Below are 21,405 nucleotides of genomic sequence, written 5' to 3'. Positions count from 1 at the left end.
AATCAACCGTTGTCCATCTTCCTCCAGGGCTCAGAAATATCAGTCAGCAGAGGAGACCATGACCCAGGAAACTCAGTTCATGGAGAGCTTGTTTCAGTTTAGGTTGAGTCTAGTTTATTGTCACGTGTACCGAGGTACGGTGAAAAGCTTTTGTTGCGTGCTAACCAGTCAGAGGAAAGACAATACATGGTACATTCACAGTAATCAGATACATGATAATGGGAATAATTTGAATAATGTTTAATGCAAGATAAAACCAGCAAAGTCCGATCAAAGATAGTCCGAGGGTCCCCAACGAGATAGATAGTAGTTCAGGACTGCTCTCTAGTTGTTGATAGAATGGTTCAGTTGCCTCGAGTCCAGCCCATGACATTTTAACAATAAAGTGGAGAGTGATGAAGAAATGGCATTTATATGTGGTCCGGGACCAATGCCCAAGAAATGTAGGTCAACAGTTGGTTCGGATTCAAGTCAAAGAAAGAGACCAAGGCCCAGGAAATGCAATCAGTAGGAGCAGACTTCTCTCCATTGAATTTCAAGTTCTTTATGGAGCTATGAAAGTTTTTGAAAAGTGGAAAGCAAAGGGAAGTCTTGTGTTTGTACAGTAACGGTAATTACATTACATATTAAAAACTTAATCCAATAGCAATACAGCCTAGAGCAAGTTCCATAATTGAAAGATGGTTATGTTTCTCATTGCCAACACCTACACAGAAACGCACTCTGCAATTTTAACATAACAGATGATATTTTAATTTAAAATTTCCCGGTGCATTTAATTTCACTGTTACCTGTATATTATTTGACAGGTTATTCCCACGAATATTTTGGTAATGAAAGCCTCAAAATTACTCCAGGTAAAGCCTTTGTACAAATATTTAATTTTAATGTAATTTATATTAGTAAAGAAGTCACTATTTAACATTATCCCAATGAAGACTCTGGTACATTTGAAATTAAGTAGCTAAAAGTTAAAACACTTAAAAATAATAATCCATTGTAATTTACTGTGAAGATCAAGAGAACCTATTGAAAAACATTAAAGGGAAATACAGAATACTGGGCCAACGAGCTAAACCTGCTTTTTAATAGATTTGATGGTGGGGCCTCTGCTCACCCTCCCCCCGCACCCTGACGGTCTCCCTGAGCAGGTGAGGAAAGAGCTGAGCAGACTTCGCCCAGGCAAAGCCTTGGGTCCTGATGGTGTCAGCCCTAGGGTACTCAAGGCGTGTGTGTGCCAGCCAGTTGTGCGGTGTACTCCAGCATATCTTCAACCAGAGCCTGGAGCGGGTTCCTGTGATGTGGAAAACATCCTGCCTGGTTACTGTACCATAGAGGACACTTCCCAGCTCCTCCAATGACTACAGACCGGTGGCACTGACTTCACACATCATGAAGTCCCTGGAGAGGCTGGTGCTCACTCACCTGCGACCCCTGGTTAAACCCTACCTGGACCCCCTGCAGTTTGCTTACCAAACAAAGATGGGGGGTGAGGACACCATCACCCACCTGCTCCATTGTTCCTATATATCCACCTGGATAAGTCGGGAAACATTGTGAGAGTCATGTTTTTTTTGACATAACACCATCCAGCCTGCATTGCTAGGGAGCCAACTGGCAAAGATGCAGGTGGATGCTCCATTGGTGTCCTGGATCACCAACTACCTGACTGGACGACCACCGTATGTCAGGCTACAGAACTGTGTTTCAGACATGGTAATGAGCAACACAGGGGCCCCACAGGGGACGGTCCTCTCTCCCATCCTGTTCACCATCTACACCTCGAACTTCAGATATAACTCGGACTCCTGCCACCTGCAGAAGCTTTCAGATGACTCTGCAATTGTGGACTGCATCAGTGAGGGGAGGGAAGCTGAATACAGAGGTGTAGTTAACAACTTTGTTGAGTGGTGTGGACTGAATCTCCTGCAGCTCAACACCAACAAGACTAAGGAGTTAGTGGTGGACTTTAGAAGGAGAGGAACACCCCTGTCCCTTAACACCATCAATGGTGTGGATGTGCAGTTTATCATGGAGTACAAGTACCTGGGAGTGTACCTGGACAGTAAACTGGACTGGTCCAGGAGCTGAGGCCCTGTATAAGAAGGGACAGAGCCGGCTGTACTATTTGAGAAGGCTCCGCTCCTTCAACATCTGCAGTAAGAAGCTGCAGATGTTCTGCCAATCGGTGGTAGCCAGTGCCATCTTCTTCGCTGCCATATGCTGGGGCAGCAGGGCGATGGCCGCGGATCCCAACAGGATCAACAAACTCATCAGGAAGGCTGGCTCCGTCCTGGGGGCAGAGTTGGATTCATGGGATGTGGTCTTGGAGGGGAAGATGCTCCTCAAACTATGGAGCAAGCTGGACAATACAGCTCACCCCCTCCATGACACACTGGTCAACCTGGGGAGTACCTTCAGCAACAGACTGGTTCCACCAAGATGCAGGACAGAACGCCACAGAAGATCCTTCTTCCCCGTGGCTGTCAAACTGTACAACTCTTCCCCTTCTGTTGTGGGGTAGACTGAGACTGACTCCCCCCCCCCCCCCCCCCACCCCCCCCCCCCCCCCCCCCCCCCCCCCCCCCCCCCCCCCCCCCCCCCCCCCCCCCTCCCCAATCTTTGCACTTTCCCAATCCTTTCCACTGGTCACTTTAATTTCATGTTTCATGTATTTTGTGTTTTTTATGACTGTTGGCAGATCAATTTCCCTCCTGGGGTAAATAAAGTTCTATTGTATCGGATCATATTGTATCAGAAATAATTATGGCAATAGGACAATATTAAGAATTAGAAGAATAAATCTCATTGATTTTCATAACCATAGTCATAATCATACTTTATTAGCCAAGTAAAGACAAGGCTCCCAGGACAGGCTGGGTTAGCCCAGTCTGTGTCTTTCGTGAGAAAGATACCCAATAAAGCTACGGAAAGACCTAATGAACCACCATGGCTTAAAAATCCATCAGGCAAGAATGAAATGCTCGGAGAAGGAGAAAGAGATGCAGCGCACAGGCCTTGAACCTGGTGAGCCCAGCCAGGACTCACCCCACAGAGCGCAGTCCCCCCGCGTACTGGAGTCTCCCAACCCCTGCAGAGTAGTTATTAAGATGGCTGATCTATGGGCGGTTGCTGCTGGGACACAAGTTGGGGCCAGATCAACCCCGGCTGGGTCGCCTGGGTGAGGGCGTCTGATGTTGTGAGACCCGAACACCCGATGACCCCAGGTCACATCACTGAGGATGCGTCCCAGCGTATCTGGAAGATGTACATTTTTCACAATGTTTTGCAACATACGAGGAATTTGATTTGCCATACAGTCATACCATTAAAAAGCAACAAATCACACAAAATACATTTTAACATAAACATCCATCACAGCGATTCCTCCACATTCCTCACTGTGATGGCAGGCGAAAAAAAATCAATCTCTTTGGTGTCCTCGAGGGGGCCTTGAGCCTTCCGTTGACGGGATGATCTTGACTCCTGTAGCAGGCGGCGTTTGGGCCCACCGCGTTTGGGGGCGATCGAGCTCCTGCATCAGGGGATACTCTCAGCTCCCCCGTGCCGGGCAATCTGACCCCGGGTCGGGGCAGGTTGAACCTTCTGCGACTGGAGCGTCCGGACTTGGTCTCTACCCGAGACTGCGAGCTCTGCGATGTTGAAAGCCGCAGACCGCGCGCGGTTGGAGCATCGATCCCAGGCAAGGGATCGGCTCTGACGGTAAGTCCATGATCCCGTGGTGGGGCTCAAAGTCAGTCCCAAGCAAGGCAGCAGAGTGACCGGAGATACGATCCGGTAAACAATCACATCTCCGGCAAGGTAAGAGACTGAAAAAAAAGTTTCCTCTGAACCCCTCCCCCATCCCCCACATAAAACAAATCAGAGAACAATAATACAAACTTTTAAAACACACTAAAATTAACAAAAAAAAGACGGAAAAACAGACAGACTGTTGGCGAGGCTGCCATTGTTCGGCGCCCCCTGGTGGATTTTGAGCAATTCCTTTGCATCCTCTAATGTAATTCATTCTGCTTCTTAATTCGATGGAGTCGTTTTGTAGGTGTTCTCGTCAGCTGGCGCTTTTTTCTTCCTGCTTTGGGCAAACAATTTTTTCTGGCTCTTTGGAGATGAATCCACTGATTGTTCAGAGGGTTTCCTGAACCTTTTGTATAGCTGGTAGACTGATGAGAAACAAAAATAAAGACTATATTTTACAAACTAAAAATCGCACAATACTAATTAGCATAACAAAGATTGACTATTAAGAAAAATGTGTAACTGATGGCACAAGGAGGGCAGGAACCCAACAGCGAACTAAACACAAACTTTTATCACTGAATTTTTGATACCCTTGTCTTGATGCTATTTCATTCGAAAGATTTTCTAGATTCTATTCATAATATTCTGGCCAGTGAAACTAGATATGTATGTATAAATATTAATAATATGTAACTATGTTTTTTATACTGTCATTCTGTACTGCCAATAAGCAAAGCTGAGGTCCTTGTTCACTCAAGGTAAGAGCTTGGTTATTCAACATTGAGGTGAGAAGAATTATCCACCTAAAGGAATTATGGAGGTACAGTTTAAAAGTATATTTTAAAGAGATTGTTGGGTCTTTATATATAAGGGGAATTAAGGCATATGAGGTTTGTACAGGAAAGTGTTGCTGAGGTAAAATATTAATCCTGATCTTATTGATTTCAGTATTCAGTATTTACTTTAATGTCATTTTCACTGAGTACTTACATACACAGAAGAAACAAAAAATTGTTTCTCAATCAGTTCCCGTTAGTGCAGTTAATAAAAACAGAATAAATATATACAGCTTTAAAATTAAAATTAACATATCTAAAATAGGCCTAACATATCTAAAATAGGCCTGTTGAACGCCTGTTGAATGTTTAGTAGAGTGTTAAATTTGTTCATGATATATGTATTTTTATTTCTATTTATTTTTAATGCACACTGAATGGACACTGGTTGAGCAACGTTTTTTTTGTTTCCTCTGGGTATTTGAATACTCAGGAAATGACAATAAATATATACAATACAATACAATAAAAATTGAACTAAAAACAGACATTCAGACCGAACAGTGGCTTTGCTTTGACAGGTGCCCAGCTGTCAAAGTACGGGCGAGTTTAGATGTGTTGGTGTATGATGTATGGGGAGGGGACACAATCCGTTAACCATTTTTATTGCCTGTGGGAAGAAGCTGTGTAGCATCCTGCTGGTTCTGTAGCTGATGCTTCTGTACCTCTTCCCAGATGGCAGTGCAGTCAAGATGGGACAAATGATATACTCAAGCTTTTGTTTCTTATATGCAAAATATTTATCTGTCTCAAAAGTGTTTAATCTTATATAGTTTTTGTTAACTGATCTGTGGAATGCAACGCATGGTTCCTTTTATATATCCCACTCATTTATGTTCTCACCTTTTAGACTCTAGTGAAACAGTGCGGAAACAGGCCCTTCGGCCCACCAAGTCAGCTCCAATCAGTAATCACCCCGTAAGCTAGCACTATCCTGCACACTAGGGACAATTTATAATTTTATCGATGCCAATTAACCTACAAACCCATACATCTTTGGAGGGAAGCAGAGCAACTGAGAAAACCCACGCAGTCACAGGGAGAACATATTAACTCTGTACTACATTTGTATCCTGTAATCATTTAATTCAGTTTAGTTTAGAGATACAGTGCGGAAACATACCATTTTGCCCATCGAGTTCATGCCGACCATCGATCACCCGTACACTAGTTCTATGTCCTACACACCAGAGGCAATATACAGAAGCCAATTAATCTGCAAAACTGCATGCCTTGGAACATGGGAGGAAACCGGAGCACCCAAAGAAAATCCACGTGGTGGTCACAGGAAGGACGTACAAACTCTGCACAGATAGCACTGCAGTCAGGATCAAACCCGGGACTCTGGCACTGTAAGGCAGCAGCTCTACTAATGCGCCACTGCTCTGCGTATTTTTCCCATCCATTTTTCTAACCCTTATCCTCTTCTCCATTCCCACTCTGCCTGAGATTTGAATCCTGTCAGCAGCAGCCTGCCTACTTCAGTCACATCTTTCATCTCACAATAATCACACCTACCTGTAACAAGTATTAGTCCTTCAATTATTTGAAACAAAATATAAATGACAGGGTATGCAAACATTGACTTTAGAATTTCTGGCTTGAAGGATAGCATTAGGATGGTTGTACAAATTTGTCCACTCTGTGCCCCAGTTTCAAAACCTATAGTTCGACACCTGAAAAAGAAAACAAAGCAATCAAATGAGAACAGTAATTGCATATTTTTTCTATATTGTATTACCATATTATACGCTCTGTTAAATTCCAAGTAAAACAGATTTGTGACATAAATAAGTAACTTACTTATTTATTCACTTAAACGACAAACGTACAAACCACACATTTAATTAGAGAAATCCTGAAATGGCAAGGGTTCTGTTAGAAAGTTGGAATATTTAAAATCAGAAGGGTGATCATGCAGTTGTCTCTTGCATTGAACATGAAGAGTTCTGTTCCTCATCCATTAGGCAGCATCCTATCCATTCCCACCATCATCTCAGGGTATGTCCGGTCTCTTAATCGAGAGTCCATCGTTAATGAGGACCCAAAGGATCGGACTGGAAACGTTAAATATTTACTATTTTATGGTTGCAAGTCAAACATGAGAAATTCTTTTCATGATCACATCCTACAATACTGCCCTGCCCCACACTAATGAATTAATCAATACTGCTCCATGTTTGATATTACCAAAGGACTCTCTAAGAGAAATAAGGCCACAATATGGACATTGCACAGGAGCATTCAATGTCCATTTTCTGACACCAGTCAAGATGGCTACATCATTAAGGGTTTAGTATCTATCTATCTGATAGCAAGGGAATCAACGTGAGTAATTTCTCCTCAAGACGTCATCATCACTAACCTACCAATTGCTAACGTGGCTGACCACAGTACTAGTGACAGATAACCACCGAAGATACATTGTGAAACTCTGTCCATATAATGAGCGAGCCTTCGTGTGGCATTATAGCACTTCAATAGACTATCAACAACAGACGTAGTGTCTGTGAAAACCTGGCGCCCAGGTAATGCAGTGGGCTGTCAGCAGCAGAAAATAGTACACCCCATGAAATGACTAACCCTGGATCAAAGCAGAGTGTAAATGACCAAAGCTGCATAGCGCATGATTCAAAATAGGCATGTAATTTAGTGAAGTTATTTCATGGAGCTGCTTCTCCATTAACTGCCTGAATGAAAATTTCCACAGGGATTCTCTAAATTGCCCATTGTAGACCTCATGGAAGATCGACAAAATCCTCTGTCTGTTGTCCATGCCAATTCCGGGTGAAGTTATGGGGCTGTCCCACTTTTTCAGCGACTACCGGCACCCATCATAGGTCATTGCAGGTCGGCGAAAATTTTCAACATGTTGAAAATTCAGCGGCAACCAGAAAGACACTACGACTCTTTGGGCGACTGAGGAGACTACTCATGACCATACAGGCGACACCCCGGCGACATGTCGCAGGGTGAAGCCTATATGGTCGTGAGTAGTCGCCCAAAGAGTCGTACCTTGTTCTGGTTGACCTGCAACGACCTATGACGGGTGCCGGCAGTCGTCGAAAAAGTTGCATGTGGGACAGGCCCATTACTGTGCCCAGCCTAGGGAAGGCAGAGTTCTGAATGACATGCTAGATACCACGTTGTTTCCACTAGTGGGAGAATCTAAAACAAGGGGCACAGCTACAGGTTAAAGGACAGAAACAAGGAACGGCTTATGCTGGTTTACAAAAAAATGGACACAAATTGCTGAAGTAACTCAACAGGTCAGGCAGCGTCTCTCGAAAACATGGATAGGTATATTCTGGGTCCCGACTCTTCTTCAAGTTCAAGGTGATCATTTGAAAGTGAAGTGTGTCGGAACGTCTTCTCACAGAATCATTGGAATTCTCTATTCCAGACGGTTGAAGGAGTAAATAATTTTTTTGATAAAAATTAGGGCATTCTGGATTATGGAGAAGAAGGAATGAGAATTGGTCCAGAACAGCGTGATCTTGTTGAATGATGAGGATGCAGGTTTGTTTATACCCTGATGCTTTTAATCAAGTTAAGAATGATGTGAAAGTACAGTTACTCTAGAAATATCTCAATCTTGTTGATGGATCCCAGCAGGTAACTACAAGGGTGAAATATTTGCAAATGCCTTCTGCCAAAGCACTGAGTGCATGATCCTCAACTCTCTCTGAAACTACCCATGTTTTAATATCTATTCAGAGTGATCCACACCCTAACATATTAAGAAGACCTAAGTACACTGGCCACCACAAACATCATGGAGGACTGACAATACTGTAGTTTTGGGCAACTACAAATAAATTTCACATATCCTCTATCCAATCCAGCATTGATATTACACTGGCTTCTAGCTAATAAAGTGGAATTTTCAAAATTATATTCTATCCACAAAAAACGGGATACATAGTAGGTCTCGACCCGAAATGTCACCTATTCCTTTTTCCAGGGGAGAGAACATCTTGAACTGCCTGACAAACTGAGTTACTCCGGCTTTTTGTGTCTGTCTTATATTTTACCAAGTCTATCAATCTGTTTTCTACCAGCTTCAGGAGAATGTGGATTAAATGGCTCAAAAGTTCAGAAATTGTTTGTTAATTTACCTCTTCCACGATTGCCGTAAAATGACAGCGAGAACAAAGCCTGTAGTGTAACCAATAAAAGGGCTGATGACTCCTATAGCAAGCAACGATGAGTCAGCCTTCCATGCCCCTCGGTACAGCAGTGAGGTCGTCACTGCTAAGATAAAAAATATGACTGCACCAACACTAGTTCCTACCTGTGTAGAAATAGAACCATTTGTTATTTAGGTTGGGACATAGTTTAAGATAAACTGTCAAGCAAAATGATTGAGGCAGATACAGGACAATACGATACAATAGAACTTTATTCATCCCAGGAGGGGAATTGGTCTGCCAACAGTCATAAAACACAACAAGGTACATGAAACATGAAATTAAAGTGACAAGTGGAAAGGATTTGGGGATGTGCAAAGATTCGGTGGGGGGGGGAGGAGGGGGAAACATAGAAACGTAGATACATAGAAACATAGAAACATAGAAACAGAAAATGGGTGCAAGAGCAAGCCATTCGGCCCTTCGAGCCTGCACCGCCATTCAATATCAATCAATCAATCAATCAATCAACCTTTATTGTCATCTTGCAAGCAACAGTTGGACAGGGCAAAATAAAAAGACGTTTCCCAGGGAATAGCGGAGCATCGCACATGAAATTTAAAACATTTTGCACATAATAACACTAAAAACAATCCAGTCCCTGATGGAACAGTATAAATAGTTAAAAGCAGGTAAAACACAACGTTAAAATACAATAAACCAATCATAAAAATGTCCGGGGCAGCTGATTTGAGTGGCCAGTGCCAGTTATTAAAGTGGCCAGTGCCAGTTATTAAAGTGTCCGTGCCAGCCGCAGAATCAAGTGACTGAGTACAGAATGACTGTTTAGCAGCCTCAAAGCCTGTGGTAGGAAGCTGTTTAGCAGTCTTGTAGTCCGGGCTTTGATGCTTCGATATCGATGTTGCTTACTGTGTGTGGGAAGCCAGGAAACAAAAAGGGGCGAAGGGTGACTGCAGTAAGGCTTGTTGAAACACAGAATGCAGGAGGAAAGGATGGTGTGGGAGGAGACAGACTGAGCAGAAAAAAAAGAATAATTTTGAAAATGACAATAGAATGTGGAACAGAACTCAGATTAATTGCGCAATTGTGGAACGTTTGCTCAGATTGATCTCCGTCCACAGTTTCTCCGTCCATTCTTATAGTTAGTTTATATCCCGCTGTATACATTGACAGTCCTCCTCACTGCCCACTTCAAAATGCAAAACATCAGCTTCCTCTTAAAATTCATAAATCAGCAACACATGTTAGCTCCAAACTTGGAACTTGTGGCGAGGGAGGAACACGATGGGTTCCAGGGCATGGTTTCAGATCAGGGGTGAGAGACCCCTGAGGGCTGTTGAGCCTCGCTTTTCATCCAACATTTTCTGAAGAGGACGTGTTCGACCTAGTCACTGAGCTAATGATAAGCAATAGTTTAATGAAAATGATAAAGTGTCCAAATTATGTTCTGTTTGTAATCAGAATGTTGGGGAAATGAGGCTATGGCCAAATGACTGAAAAACATTATGTCAAACAGATTGTCAAAGTTTTACCAAAAATTGTAAACGTTGGCCATTTAGAGGATCAGATGGTGATTTAAGACAGGGAAATAAGATTAGGAAATGGCAGACACTTTGAACAACTGCTTTACATATGTTTCAATGTAAAAATCACCAAAAATCAGACTTTTCTGTGGAACTGTTATGCTGCAGTGCTGAGAACTATATCCTGCACTCTGTATCGATCTCCTCACTCAACCTTTATACTTGTGTTTCGCTTGATTGCATTCATATATATTGTTATCTGATTTGACTGGATAGCATGCCAACAAAAAAGTTTTACACTGTATCCTTACACGTGATAATAATAAACCAAAAATGGCACTGGATACTGCAGAACGAAGGAAATTTAAACAATCATTAACACGAGGATAAATGTTGGGCAACTAATGCGACCTAAGGCAGATAAATCCTCCAAACCCAATGCTAAGATTGTTTAGTTTAAAGATTCAGCACGGAAATGGGCTCTTCGGCACGCCAGGTCCACGCCGACCAACGTTTCCCGCACATTAACACTGTCCTGCACACACATGGGACAATTTTTACATTTACCAAGCCAATTAACCTACAAACCTGTACGTCTTTGGAGTGTGGGAGGAAACCGAAGGTCTCGGAGAAAACCCACGCAGGTCACGAGCAGAACGTACAAACATCATGCAGACAGCGCCCGTAGTCGGGTTCAAACCTAGGTCTGTAAGGCAGCAACTCTACCGCTGCACCACCATTTGGACAATTGTCTTTTGAAGAATCACGTATTTGTTGGTGGAGGAACATCTCATATCCGTCTGAACGATCAAGGCCCTTATTTTTGGAAATTATGACCTGTGACACAACCAAGGAAAATAGATTTTCTGCACCTTCCCTGTTAACTCATGACAGGAAATTGCACAATTCCTTGGGATCACTGCTTCTTCTCCTGAAATTGAGAGTATAGGCCCAGCCTGCTTAATCACTCCCTCTCTCGGGTATTAACCTGGTAAACTGGTGTCAGACTAACTGTATTACAAGTGTATCCTTCCTTGAGAAAGTGACTTGACAATATGTGAGGTGTATCCTCACCAGGGCCCAGTATAATTACAGTTAGATACTAGACTAAGAGGCACCAGTTGGGTCCCATGTTCACACGGGAGGGCTGGTCTCCCAACGCAATAATCCACCTCTCCACGATTTCCAATATTGGTGGCCAGTGGGGGGGAGGGGGGGGGGGGCTTCTGGAGCGCTAATATGAATGTTATGGGCTGAAGGGACTGGTTTCCAGAGGACTAGTATGGACATTGTGGGTCAAATGGATTCTTGGGGTAGCAGCTCAGTCACTCAAGCTTGATGTGCTGGCAGCTCACTCACAGCTGGTGGGCTGGCAGTTGACTCACGGCTATTCCTTGAAATTCCATTTCAAGCAGGGTGCAAGGCCACCAAATTCAAAGCAGGGTGCAGGTTCAGTTTCCCACCACTTCAAGCAGGGTGCAAGGTCACCGAATTCAAGTGCAGTTTCCTATCACTTCAAGCAGGGTGCAAGGTCACCGAATTAAAGTGCAGTTTCATGCCACTTCAAGCAGGGTGCAAGGCCACCAAATTCAAGTGCAGTTTCATACCACTTCAAGCAGGATGCAAGACAAGTTTACACCACCAACTATTTGCATGCTTTATTTCAAACCAACCACCACCAACCATTTACTGTGCTTTATTTCAAACCAACCACCACCAACCATTTGCCGTGATTTATTCCAAACCAACCACATTTTCATTTTCAAACCACATTAAGGGCACTCAAGGTCAGTAAAACCACACTCACAGTTTAGTAGACTTGTGTTCAGAGTTATTCACAGCTCAGACTGAGAGATGTGACCCCCTTGCTTCTTCCATCTTGCAGAGACTGACTGAGGCACTCACGACTTCTGGGTTTTATAGTCCCTCCAGAAGGGGCGTGGCCTTCAGGAGGGAGAATCTCAACATTTTTTAAACACTAATAACTCTTTTATTTTTCATCGATGGGAAATATCCTCTTGACCTGCGCAGGGGAGGGGGACTCCGACTAAGATGGCCAAAAATCACAGCCGTAAGTGGCAGTGATTTTCTAAAATCAATATACAGAGCAACTGGAAGTGGTCAAGATCAGACTTTTAGTAATATAGATAAAGCATTTAATAGGTAGATGATAAGAAGCTTTGTCCCGTGGTATTGGTAACAAAAATAAGGGGGTCGGTCATAAGTGATAGGAGAATAATTAGGCCATTCGACCCATCATGTCTACTCCGCCATTCAATCATGGCTGATCTATCTCTCCCTCCTAACCCCATTCTCCCGCCTTTTCCCCATAACTCCTGACACCCATACTATTCAAGAATCGATCTATCTCTGCCTTAAAAATATCCATTGACTTGGCCTCCACAGCCTTCTATGGCAAAGAATTCCACAGATTCACCACCCACTGACTAAAGAAAATCCTATTAAATCCTTAATATTTGTTCTTTTAAGTTGAGAGGAAGGAGTTTCAATGTGAACTTGAGGAGAATTATTTTTTTAAGTAGCGAGCAGTTGATATCTCAGATGTTGCAAGGAGAGGATAGAGTCAAGTAAGTTGCTAGACATTTACAGGCATTTAGACAAGCACTCTAATAGGCAAGGTTGGAAGGATGTCTTCCTAATAGAGGCAAATCAGGTTAGTGTATATGGCCAAAATGATGGCATGATATTGTGGGCCAAAGGGTTATTTCTGTGCTCTACAGTTAAACAAGTGGGCTTTACCAATTTGAGTAAATTACCATTATTCCTGCCCTCTGTGTGTACGATAGTCAGAGTGTACATGGTGATCACTGGTCAGCACGGACATGGGGGGCCAAAGGGCCTGTTTCCTCACTGTATCTCTAAAGTTCAAGTCTAAACTTAAACAAGGTCGGTTAATGATAGAAAGGTAAGTATATTGTAAAAAGCAGACACCGAATCATTAATTTACAAGGATTTAGTAAATTAAGAGAATGGGTAAACTTTTGTACATATCATTTGTTAGTTTAGTTTGGAGATACAGCATGGAAATAGGCCCTTCAGCCTGCCAAGTCCATCGATCACCCATTCACCCTAATTCTATGCTATCCTGCTTTCCCATCCACTCCCTACAGATTAGGGGATAATTAACCTACAATCCTGCATCCCTTTGGGGTGTGGGAGGAAACGGGAACACCCAGAGAAAACCCAAGTGGTCACAGGGAGAATATGCAAATTTCACATACAGCACCCAAGATCAGGGTTGAACTCTAAACTGTGCCCTGTGTACTGGTGCAAGAATTGATAAAACAAATATATTTTTACATCAATTAATATTGATTGCTTAATTATTCTGGGTTAACAAATAGAAGGAAAATAAAAACTTACTTTGAGAAGAATCTTTGATTGTTTTGGCCACTTCTTTGCAATAAAAATTCCAAGTACAATTGGGATGATCAAAGCAACCAAAGTAATACCTGGTGCAGAAACAAAAATAACATTTTAAAACATGTGACAATAATAAACCTAAACCAGTTAACCAGAAATATACTGAGAAGAGAACCAGACAGCATCCCAAGAATAGCCCTGCACTGGACACCGGAAGGGAAAAGGAAAAGAGGGAGACTCAAAATCACCTGGCGTTGAACTGTAGAGGAGGAAATGAAAACAATGGACCTGACCTGGGGTAGTGTCCAGAAGCTGGCCCAGAATAGACAGGAATGGAGGACCTTTGTTGCTGCCCTACATGCCAGGAGGCATAATAGGCAGTAAGTAAGTAAGTTAACCAGAAATGACCCTTGAATTTGATTTGATTTTTACTCCTAAATCCTAGATATCCAAACACAGGAACACACAAATTTGGAGCAGAGTAGGGTTCAGTTCCTCAAATCTACGGTACCGATCAATAAGATCATGGCTGATCTGATTGTACCCTTAGCTTAATTTACCCGTTTAATGTAGCAACTTTTCACCTGTGTAGGAAAGAACTGCAGATGCTGGTTTAAATCGAAGATAGACACAAAATGCTGGGATAACTCAGGCAGCATCTCTGGAAAGAAGGAATTAGTGACATTTCATGTCGAGACCCGAAACTTAACTTTTTACCTCTTACTTATCAAATGTCTTCTTACTTTTGCCTTTGAAAATATTCAAAAAATCCTCTTCCATTGCCCTTGAGGAGTTATAAAGATAGTTCTAAAGCCTCATGAGCAGCTGAGAGAAAAACATTTACTCAACTCAGAAGTAAATGATGACTTCTTATTTGTAATCCATTCCAAATTCTCCCAATGAAGGAAAATCCTTTCCCATCCACCCCGTCAAATCTCCCCAGGTAATCCATTGGTTGAAAAATATCTAAATTCAATAATAATAATAATAATAATAATAATAATAATAATAATAATAATAATATATTTTATTGTCATTGCACATCAGTGCAACGAGATTTAGTATGCAGCTTCCAACCGATGTAAAAGAAGAGTAAAATAAATAAATAGCTGTGTGACGTGACCATCCGAGGGAGACAGTCCAGGGGGGTGGGGGGCATTCAGCAGGGCCGGTTCAGAGCCGCTATAGCTCTGGGAATAAAGCTGTTTCTGAGTCTGGAGGTTCGGGCGTAGAAGGCCTTGTAACGTCTGCCGGAGGGAAGTAGTTCGAACAGTCCGTTACAAGGGTGTGAGGAGTCTTTATGGATGCTGACGGACTTCCTGAGGCACCGTGTGTGGTAGATGCCCTCCAAGGCTGGTAGCTGTGTCCCAATGATCCTCTGCGCTCTGTGGACGACGCGCTGAAGAGCTCTCCTCTCCGCCTCCGTGCAGCTGAGATACCACACAGAGATGCCATACGTTAATATGCTCTCTGTGGTGCAGCGGTAGAACGTTGTCAGCAGCTTTTGGGGCAGACATGTCTTTTTTAATGTCCTCAGGAAGAGCAGTCATTGCTGTGCCTTCTTGACCAGCGCAGCGGTGTTGGTGGACCATGTGAGGTCCTCAGAAATGTGAGTGCGTAGAAACTTAAAGCTGGACACTCTCTCCACACTTTCCCCGTAGATGGAGATTGGGGCGTATTCTCCATTATGGGACCTCCTGAAGTCAATAATCAGCTCCTTGGTCTTGGAGGTGTTTAGTGACAAGTTGTTACGTGCGCACCAGTCCGCCAGGTTCTGCACCTCCGCTCTGTATTTTGTTTCATCACCATTGGTGATCAGCCCAATCACTGTTGTGTCGCCTGCAAACTTCACGATGGTGTTGGTGCCGAATGCAGGAACACAGTCGTGAGTGAAGAGGGAGTAGAGCATGGGGCTTAATACACAGCCCTGTGGTGTGCCGGTGCTCAGGGTGATAGTGGAGGACAGGTGCGGGCCCAGTCTCACTGCCTGCGGTTCAAGATACTCATGGAGGGTACCAGGAGATTGGAAAACAGCCAATGTGACTTCTTTGTTCAAAACAGGAGAATGACAGAGAGCAAGAACTACAGGTCAATTAGTTTGGAGACACAAGGAACTTGGACAAGCCTGAAGAAGGGCCCTGACCCAAAATGTCACCTATCAATTCCCTCCCCTGAGGCTGCCTATCCCTCTGAGTTACTCCAGCACTTTGTCTTTAGATCAATTAGTTTATTCTTGACAAATGTTTATTATTGTTGGCAAGATGCTAGAGTCAGTAATCAAAAATGAATTTACTTGGATAGGTTGAGTGTATTTACACATGGTCATTGTGGTTTAATGATAGATGAATCATGTTTTTAAAAAAAAGTTCAAATTCTCTGAGAATGTGGCAGGGAGTTGATAAAGAGGAATCGATGCATGTGATATATTTAGTTTTCCAAAAGACATCTGACAAAGGGGCCACATGAGAGGTTGATGCATAATTTAAAACTCCATGGTTTTGGAGGAAGTATGTTGGCATGGATTGAAAATTCACTCAGAAATTTTGAATAAATGTTTTATTTTCAGATTGGAAGGAGGTAAATTTTGGAGTACCACAGGGATCAGTTCTTGGTACACAATAATTACATTAATAACATTAATGACCTGCAGGAAAGAACAGTATGAAAGATTTCCAGATTTGCCGATGATATACTATAGGTGAGTTGTGAGAGATCTTGCAAATCTGCAAGGGGACATAGAGTGAGTGGACAAAGGATTAACAAATTAAGTTTAATATAGAGAGTTTACCTGGAGCTTCAGCAAGAAAAATCAATAGGCAGATTATCATCCACTGTAAATGGAGAGAGTGTTTAAATGAGTGAAAAGCAAAAGGGATCTTATAGAAACATATACAATTCTTAAAGGACAGGCAAGATGCAGGAAAAATGTTCCATGTAAGGGAGTACAGAACCAGGGGTCACAGTTTAAGAATAAGGGGTAGGCCATTTAGGACTGAGATGAGGAAAACCCTTTTCACCCAGAGAGTTGTGAATCTGTGGAATTGTTTGCCACAGAAGGCAATTGAGGCCAATTCACTGGATGTTTTCAAGAGAGAGTTATATTTAGCTCTTAGGGCTAAAGGAATCAAGGGATATGGGGAAAAAGCAGGACCAGGGTACTGATTTTAGATGATCAGCCATGATCATATTGGATGACAGTGCAGGCTCGAAGGGCCGAATGGCCTACTCCTGCACCTATTTTCTATGTTTCAATGTTTCTATGAGATGGCTTCTCAGAGCAGCTTGTAGTCAAGCCTAGTAGAGAAAGGCAATTTGGTATTTGGTGTTGTGTAATGAACGGGATTTGATTTGGGAGCTTAAGGTAAAGGAACCCCGAGGAGGTAATGACCATAATATGATCAATTTAAAACTGCAGTTTGAATGGGAGAAGCTGAAATCATACATGTTGGTATTACTATTAAGTAAAGGTAACTACAGAGGCTTGAGAGAGGAGCTGGCTAACATGGATTGGAAAGGGACTAGAGCAGGAATGACAATGGAGCTGCAATGGCAGGAGTTTCAGGGGGTAAGTCGGAAGATGCAGGATCTTTTCATCCCAAAGAGGAAGAAAGATCCTAAAGGGAGAATGAGGTGATTGTGGCTGACAAAGGAACACGACTAGAATAAATTCACTGACAATAAAACTAGTTTGAGATTTGTCTTTAACAGCTAATTTCTGACTCATCATGACTATGATTCTATAGCTCTTGGACTCTGACTCCATGTCTCTATGGCAATCACAATCATAATAATACTTTATCAACCAAGTATATTTTGCAACTATCGAGGAATTTCATTTGGCAAGTCAGTCATACAAATAAAAAGCAACGGAATACACAAAATACATTTTAACACAAACATCCACCACAGTGACTCCTCCACATTCCTCACTGTGATAGAAGGCGAAAAAAAGTAAAATCTCTTCCCTTCTTTGGCCTCAAGCCCTCTGTTGACGGGACGACCTTGACTCCCGTAGCCGGCGATGTTTGGGCCCCTCCGCATCGGGCAATCAGTTCCTGCATCGAGGGGATGTCAGCTCCCCTGCGCCGGCGATTGGACCCCAGGTCGGGGTTGGTCGAGCCTCTGCTTCGTTGGAGCTTCCCGACTGGGCCTCTCCCGAGACTGCAAGCTCATGATGGTAAAGTCTGCAGGCCGGCGGTTGGAGCAATCCCAGGCAAGGAATCGGCTCCGATGTTAAATCCACGCCCTGCGTTGGGCTCAAAGTCAGTCCGAGGAGGCCGCCAGCACCACCGATGTTAGGCCACAGAGCGACTGGAGATGCCATCCAGAAAACAATCGCATTTCCGGCAAGGTAAGAAAAGTTTCTTAAAAGGTTTCCCCCGACCACCCTCCTCCTCCCTCCACATAAAACTGGAGAACATTTACACAAACTTTTAAAATACACTAAAAATAAAACAATTGATGAAAAAACAGACAGACTGTTGATGGGGCTGCCAATCATGTGGCGCCCCTGGTGACTAGGATTATGTCTCTACAGTGTATGTCTCTATGTCTCTCTATTACTGTATGTCTCTATGTCTCTCTGTCTCTCTGTCCCCGTGTCCCCGTGTCCCCGTGTCCCCATGTCCCCATATCCCCGTGTCCCCGTGTCCCCATGTCCCCATGTCCCCATGTCCCCATGTCCCCATGACTCTATGACTATGACTATGACACTGTCTCCATGGTCCAGTCTCACATCCTATTTCAGAAATGCCAACAGGGAATGTTAGCTGACCGCTCATTCAGTGACCTCAGAATGTCAATAATCTGAATTATTGAATACTCTGTTTACTTTTAATTGTGCCAGACTTATTTAATCATCTGCCTTTTAAATAAATTAAGTTTGGCAATCATACAAAATATGCAATGCTGACTTTGACAGTGAGATAATGAAATCTGGTGCTGACTGGTAGCTTTTTTTTGTTAGTAACATTTAGAGGGAACTTAAATATTATTCTTTCTCTGCAGAATAAACCAGTCATTCTGGGGGCAAGGCATGACTTTGCTTTTTTAACCACTTTGAAGACAATTCTGCTGAAGGCTGTAAATTTGAGTCATTTTATATTTCATCTCAGTGACCATACACTAGTGTTGGAGATCTGGATAGGAGGGACACCTCCATCAGATCTTATTTATTGACTACAACTCTACCTTCAACGCCATAATTCCAACCAAACTCATCTTCAAACTCCTGGTCCGAGGAGTCAGCACCCTCCTCTACAACTGGGTCCTTGACTTCCTGATCTGCAGACCACAATCGGTAAGGATTGACGGCAACACCTCCTCCATAATAATCTTCAATATTGATGCCCTGACATGGCTGCATCCTCAGCCCTTTGCTATACTCCCTCTACACTCTCTATTGTCACTCCAATTACATTCTAACTCTCTACATGTTTACAGATGACACCACAGCAGTAGTCCGATCACAAACAATCTCAAACAACAGAACAGGAAGGTGATAGATAGCTTAGTGGTAACGGTGTCAGGGCAACTACCTCACCCTCAATGTTAACAGAATGAAGAAGCTGGTCATCCACTACAGGAAGGTGGAGTGCTTGCCCCTGTCTGTATTAATGCTGCAGGGGTGGATAGGGTTGAGTGCTTCAGGTTCCTGGGTGTAAATATCACCAACTATTTGGCCTGGTCTAACCAGAGTGGCCCAGTGACGCACTGGCGCAGCGGTAGACTTGCTGCCCTATACAGCTTACAGTGCCAGAGAGCCGGGTTCTATCCCAACTATGGGTGCTGTCTGTACGGAGTTTGTACGTTTATCCCGTGACCGGATGAATTTTCTCCGATATCTTCAGATTGCTCCCCCACTCCAAAGACTCCCCCACTCCAAATGTTTGTAGATTAATTGGCTTGGGTTTGTTTACTTGGTATAAGTGTAAAAATAATTGTCGCTAGTGTGTGTAGTGTAGTGTTAATGTATGGGGATTGCTGGTCGGTGCGGATTCGCAGTATCTCGAAATTAAACTAAACCACCACTATAGTTTTGACTCTATGGTCAAGCAAGCGCGCCAGTGCCTCTACTTTCTCCGAAGGTTAGTATTACAGTTCCAGAGGTGTTGACGGTCCTGACACGTATGAAAATAGTCAAATATCCTGGACATGGCCCAAACGCAGGCAGGTGGGACTAGTGTAGCTGGGACACGTTGACCGATGTGGGCAACTTGGGCCGAAGGGCCTGTTTCCATACTGTATGACTCCATGATTATGACTCTATGATCAGATATATCCAAGGACACTGTGGGAAGCTAGAGAGGAAATTGCAGGGGTCCTCACTGAGATTTATCAGTCGGTATTAAATACCAGCAAGGTGCCAGAAGACTAGAGGGAGGCAAATATTGTGCCTCTATTCAAGAAGGGCTACAGGTATGGTTTGATAAGTTTTTCACTATATCTCATTCACTGTATCTCAATACACATGATAATAATGAAAAAACTAAACTGAACTAAACCTTTCCCTGGACAGAGCAAGGACCTCAATAGGCAATTAATCCAGTGGTTGACGGAGGAGATTGCTGCAGCAGATGTAGTTATAGCACAATCCAAGCCCCATGATCCAAACTACAGACAATAATGAAACCCTATTGCTCAAGGTGCCATCATTCTTCTCAGCAGCTGTCGTCAAAGGCACAACTACCTCAGCCTGCATTGACATTTGTATGCCTCACAATATTCCATCCTTCACAAGTGCTTCCCACCACACTTGCCTCAACATATCACCATGCAAAAATAGGCCAATTTTACATCTGCAAAAGTGACATAAAGAGTTAAATACAGTCATTCACATTGTACTTAGTTTGAACAGACCACATAAAAGAATAGTTAATGGTCCAAGAAGTTTCCCGAGAATGCTAACAGATTGAACGCAGCTTAATTGGAGGAGTTCTTTCCAGGAACGATTGTTAGATCATAGAACTGTGATTCAGGGCTATGCTGAGATGTCAACTATTGTGGTTTGCTACTCACTGTGACTTTAATGAGCTAAGGAAATTGACGATCCCTATGGCATTATTTTCAGTGGTGAGTTCCTGGCTTTGAGGGGCTTCATTGTTTCATAGGCCAGATAAATTGACAACAACATTGGCGCAGTGGTAAAGTTCCTGCCTTGCAGCGCCAAAGACCTGGGTTCGATCCTGTGGGTGCTCTCTGTACAGAGATTGTGCATTCTTCCTGTGACCATGTGGGTTTTCCCTGGGTGCTCCGGTTTGATGCTACACTCCAATGATGTACAGATTTATAGGTTAATTGGTTTCTGTAAAATTGCAAATACTCCTTGGTGTGTAGGATAGTGCTAATGTATGGGGTGATCGCTGATCAGAGTGCACTCCATGGGCCGAAGTGCCTGTTTCCACATTGTATCTTTAAAGTAAAAACAAGACACTAACTACTAAGTTTTAAGAAAATCTGAAACTTTTCCCCTGGTATCAAGGTCCAATCAGAAAGCAGAAGAGCTAATTGTGACAAAAATAATAAGTGATACCTGGCCCAGGTTTGGATAGCGAAATACCTTTGTGGTCATGAGAGCTGCTCAAGGAAACTTTCAAGGGGAAACAATTCCTTGATTCTCTGGGTACGATCAGCTCAGCGGGCATTTAAGGTACCCCAACATGGTGAAAGATCAGTGTAAAAACATATAAAAGAAGAAACATCAGGCACTTCGGCAACGATAACCCAGGACCTACCCCCACAGAAGGAGAA

The 21,405-nt window shown here is 43.1% G+C and overlaps 1 protein-coding gene across 1 annotated transcript in view; it reads right to left on the bottom strand.

The window, feature by feature from the left end:
- Window positions 1-2,776: 2,776 nt before the first annotated feature.
- Window positions 2,777-21,405, bottom strand: part of LOC129699856 (sodium-dependent organic anion transporter-like) — a 34,360-nt gene continuing 15,731 nt past the window's right edge. Inside the window, exons 3-6 of the mRNA XM_055639993.1 lie at window positions 13,657-13,745; window positions 8,717-8,892; window positions 6,117-6,274; window positions 2,777-4,184 (exon numbers count right to left, since the gene is read on the bottom strand). Coding sequence (XP_055495968.1) covers window positions 4,039-4,184; window positions 6,117-6,274; window positions 8,717-8,892; window positions 13,657-13,745 — 569 coding nt within the window. The 3' untranslated portion in view covers window positions 2,777-4,038. The remainder of the gene's footprint in view (window positions 4,185-6,116; window positions 6,275-8,716; window positions 8,893-13,656; window positions 13,746-21,405) is intronic.

Source organism: Leucoraja erinacea, chromosome 1 (assembly GCF_028641065.1).
Source record: "Leucoraja erinacea ecotype New England chromosome 1, Leri_hhj_1, whole genome shotgun sequence".
In the NCBI taxonomy this organism is placed as follows: Eukaryota; Metazoa; Chordata; class Chondrichthyes; order Rajiformes; family Rajidae; genus Leucoraja; species Leucoraja erinaceus.
The sequence above is the reverse complement of the archived record's forward strand: the minus strand, read 5'-3'. Positions and strand labels throughout refer to the sequence as shown.